The sequence below is a fragment of the Chelonoidis abingdonii genome, chromosome 11, assembly GCF_003597395.2.
Source record: "Chelonoidis abingdonii isolate Lonesome George chromosome 11, CheloAbing_2.0, whole genome shotgun sequence".
Taxonomy (NCBI): domain Eukaryota; kingdom Metazoa; phylum Chordata; order Testudines; family Testudinidae; genus Chelonoidis; species Chelonoidis abingdonii.
Genome location: NC_133779.1, coordinates 22,303,757 through 22,306,760, shown reverse-complemented (window position 1 = coordinate 22,306,760; position 3,004 = coordinate 22,303,757). Strand labels below are relative to the sequence as shown.

The 3,004-nt window shown below is 61.2% G+C and overlaps 1 protein-coding gene across 1 annotated transcript in view; it reads left to right on the top strand.

Moving 5' to 3' along the window:
* DVL2 (dishevelled segment polarity protein 2) overlaps positions 1 to 2,668 on the top strand; it is a gene marked incomplete at its 5' end in the record, with an annotated part of 11,781 nt that extends 9,113 nt beyond the window's left edge. The window contains one exon of the mRNA XM_075071337.1: positions 256 to 2,668. Within this exon, the coding sequence (XP_074927438.1) occupies positions 256 to 732 (477 nt within the window). The remainder of the gene's footprint in view (positions 1 to 255) is intronic.
* Positions 2,669 to 3,004: the final 336 nt, after the last annotated feature.

The window sequence follows — 3,004 nt, the reverse complement described above, 5'->3', positions numbered from 1 at the left end:
TGGTGGGTTAGAGCAAGGGGGCTGGGAGCCAGGACTCCTGGGTTCTCTCCCTAGCTCTGGGAGGGGAGTGGGGGCTGGTGGGTTGGAACAGGGGGCTAGGAGCCAGGACTCCTGGTTTCTCTCCCCGGCTCTGGGAGGCGAGTGGGGTCTAGTGGTTAGAGTAGGGGGGGCTGGCAGCCAGGACGCCTGGGTTCGCTGTGTAACAGGGGTGCTCCCTGTGGATTGGCGGGTCACTGACCCCCCCACTTCGTTGCAGGGAGCCGGAGCAGCGGCTCGAACCGGAGCGACGGGGGCGGTGGGGGCCGGGGCAAGGCCAAGGATGAGAAGGTGGCCCCCGACTCCAAGTCGGGCAGCGGCAGCGAATCAGAGTACTCGACCCGCAGCAGCCTGCGGCGGGCGGAGCCGGGGGGCGGAGCCGGTGGGGGAGGCCCCGCCCTGGCAGGGGGCGGGGCCGAGGTGGGCGGCGCCCCCCAGCGGAGCCACCACAGCTTGGTGAGCAGCCTGCGCTCCCACCACTCCTACGGGCCCCCCGGCATGCCCCTGCCCTACAACCCCATGATGGTGATGATGATGCCCCCCGGACCCCCCAGTGCTGGCCCCGCCTCGGTGCAGCCGCCCGGCGCCCCCCCGGTCCGCGACCTGGCCTCGGTGCCCCCCGAGCTCACCGCCAGCCGCCAGTCCTTCCACATGGCCATGGGGAACCCCAGCGAGTTCTTCGTTGACGTCATGTGACCTGCTGGCCGCCGATGGTCACGTGACGCCGCCCTCGCGCCGTGAGACGCCACGGGACCGAGTCCTGGCCATGTGACTCGATCCATGGCTGCCTTGAGGTCATGTGACCTCCATCTCACGGAGCCATCTGATGCCACGTGACCAACCCAGCCGCCCGTGGTGACGTGTCACGTGACCCAGCCCGTAAGCACCTCAACCTCATATGACCTCCTGGCCACGTTACCTTGATGTCCCGTGACCTCCGTCCAAGCAACGGAGCCTTGAGAAGCCGCCTGACCGAACTCCTGGCCATGTGGCTATCACTTGTTGCCTTGAGGTCACGTGACCTGCCGTCCACACAGAGCCTTCAGATGCCATGTGACCGGCCGGTATCATGTGATCTCCCTCCACGCGACCCTTTTTGGGGGTCACGTGATTCAGCCTTGAGCTTCCTTGACCTCTAGCCACAGAGCCTTCTGGGGTCATGTGACAGCCTGTAGCAACCTTGACAGCGGGTGACCTCCAGCCATGGAGCCTTCCAGGGTCGTGTGACTGAGTTGGTGGCCACCCATGATTGCTGGACCAGGCAAGTCATGTGACCAACACCCCTGCCTGGTTCCCCTGTGATCATGTGACCCCCCCCCCACCACGTCCCTGACATCAGATGGGCTCCGTGAACCAAGTCTTCCACCAACACGTGACCACATGTGGTCCTACGTGACTCAGCCTTCCTGTCCTGTAGTTGCCTTGATGTCACATGACTGGTGCGTGGTCAGGTGATTTAGTGTCCCCAGGCCACCTGTCAGCCTTTTCATCTCCCGTGACCCACCGCCAGCGGCCACGTGAGTCGCCAGTTCTAGTCATGTGACAGCCTTCCGGAGCCACGCCTTTCTTAAAGCCACATAACCGCGCATGGGGTCCCGTGAACCACAGCTGGGGAGCGAAGCCAGGACTGGGAGCTTTCTCTCCAGTTTTGGGCCCTACTGTCCGAAACCAGCTCCCCCCATTGGTACTGACACACCCCCCCGGCTCCGCTCGGTACCAGCCACCGCAGCCCCGGTGTGGATGAAGTGACGAGATCTTTTTTTCCTTCCGAAAAGATCCTTTTTTTAATATCTTTTTTTATTATCGATTTAACAAAAAAACACGTTATTTGAGACATTTTTATAAACGTTCTTTTTATTAAAAAAAATGCACAGTTTTTGAAAGGTCCCATTTTATCCTCCCCGGCCCCCCAAACTTGCATAATCAGGGTGTCTGAGATGGGGGGTCCAGTTACCCCGCTTCCGACCCCCCCTCCCCCCAGCGAGCTATGATCCCTCTCCGCCTGCAGGCGTGGTCAGTTGACGACCTTCCCTCGACTCCTTCCTCCCCCCCCTTGCACTTGGGGGGCACCCCCTCCCCCCGATGCACCTGGCCGATATCGACCGCTCTCGTTTAAACCAGGCTTGGGGTGCTCGGGGTGGGGCAGGGGTGTTTCTGACTGGGAAGGCAAGACCACTCGAGGTTGGATAGTTGGGGGGGATATTCCTGATCCGCCCCTGTTGCCTGGGGGGCTCTGAGTTGGCTCGGATCACCCCCAAGGGGTGGTGATTGTTACATCAACACACAGCATATGTAACCCCCCCACCGTGAATGGTGTTGGGGGTCCCCCTTACCTCCAGCCCCTCACATAGGCTGTGTACCCCTCCTAATGGCAAGTGGGGGGGGCCTCTCCAGCCCCCCCTACATACACTACCTACCCCCCATACATGGGGCTGGGGATCCCCATTTCTCTAGCTCTGCACATAGGGTACATACCCCCCCCCCCGTAAATGGTGCTGGGGTCCCCCATTTTTCTAGCAGTGTGCCCCCCCCCGCTGAGGGGCGGGGGCATGGTAGCAGAATCCTATTTTGAATAATGTATTTATTTTTAGCTCTTTGTGTATGAAAAGGACAATAAACCTATAAAAATAAAGCAAAAGGCTCAGAAAAAAATTGGGGGGCGGGGGGTGTTTGTGCTCTGGCATTGGCTGGAGGTGCAGTTCCGGCCCTTCGGGGTCTAAGGGGCTTAGCTGGTGCCCATCACCCTGGTATCTGAACTGGGGGGCCAGTGGGCTAGAGCAGGGGGGCCTGGGAGCCAGGACTCCTGGGTTCTCTCCCCGGTTCTGGGAGAAGAGTGGGGGATGGTGGGTTAGAGAAGGGGAGGCTGGGAGCCAGGACTCCTGGGTTCTCTCCCCGGCTCTGGGAGGGGAGTGGGGGCTGGGGGTTAGAGCAGGGGGGGCTGGGAGCCAGGATTACTGGGTTCTCTCCC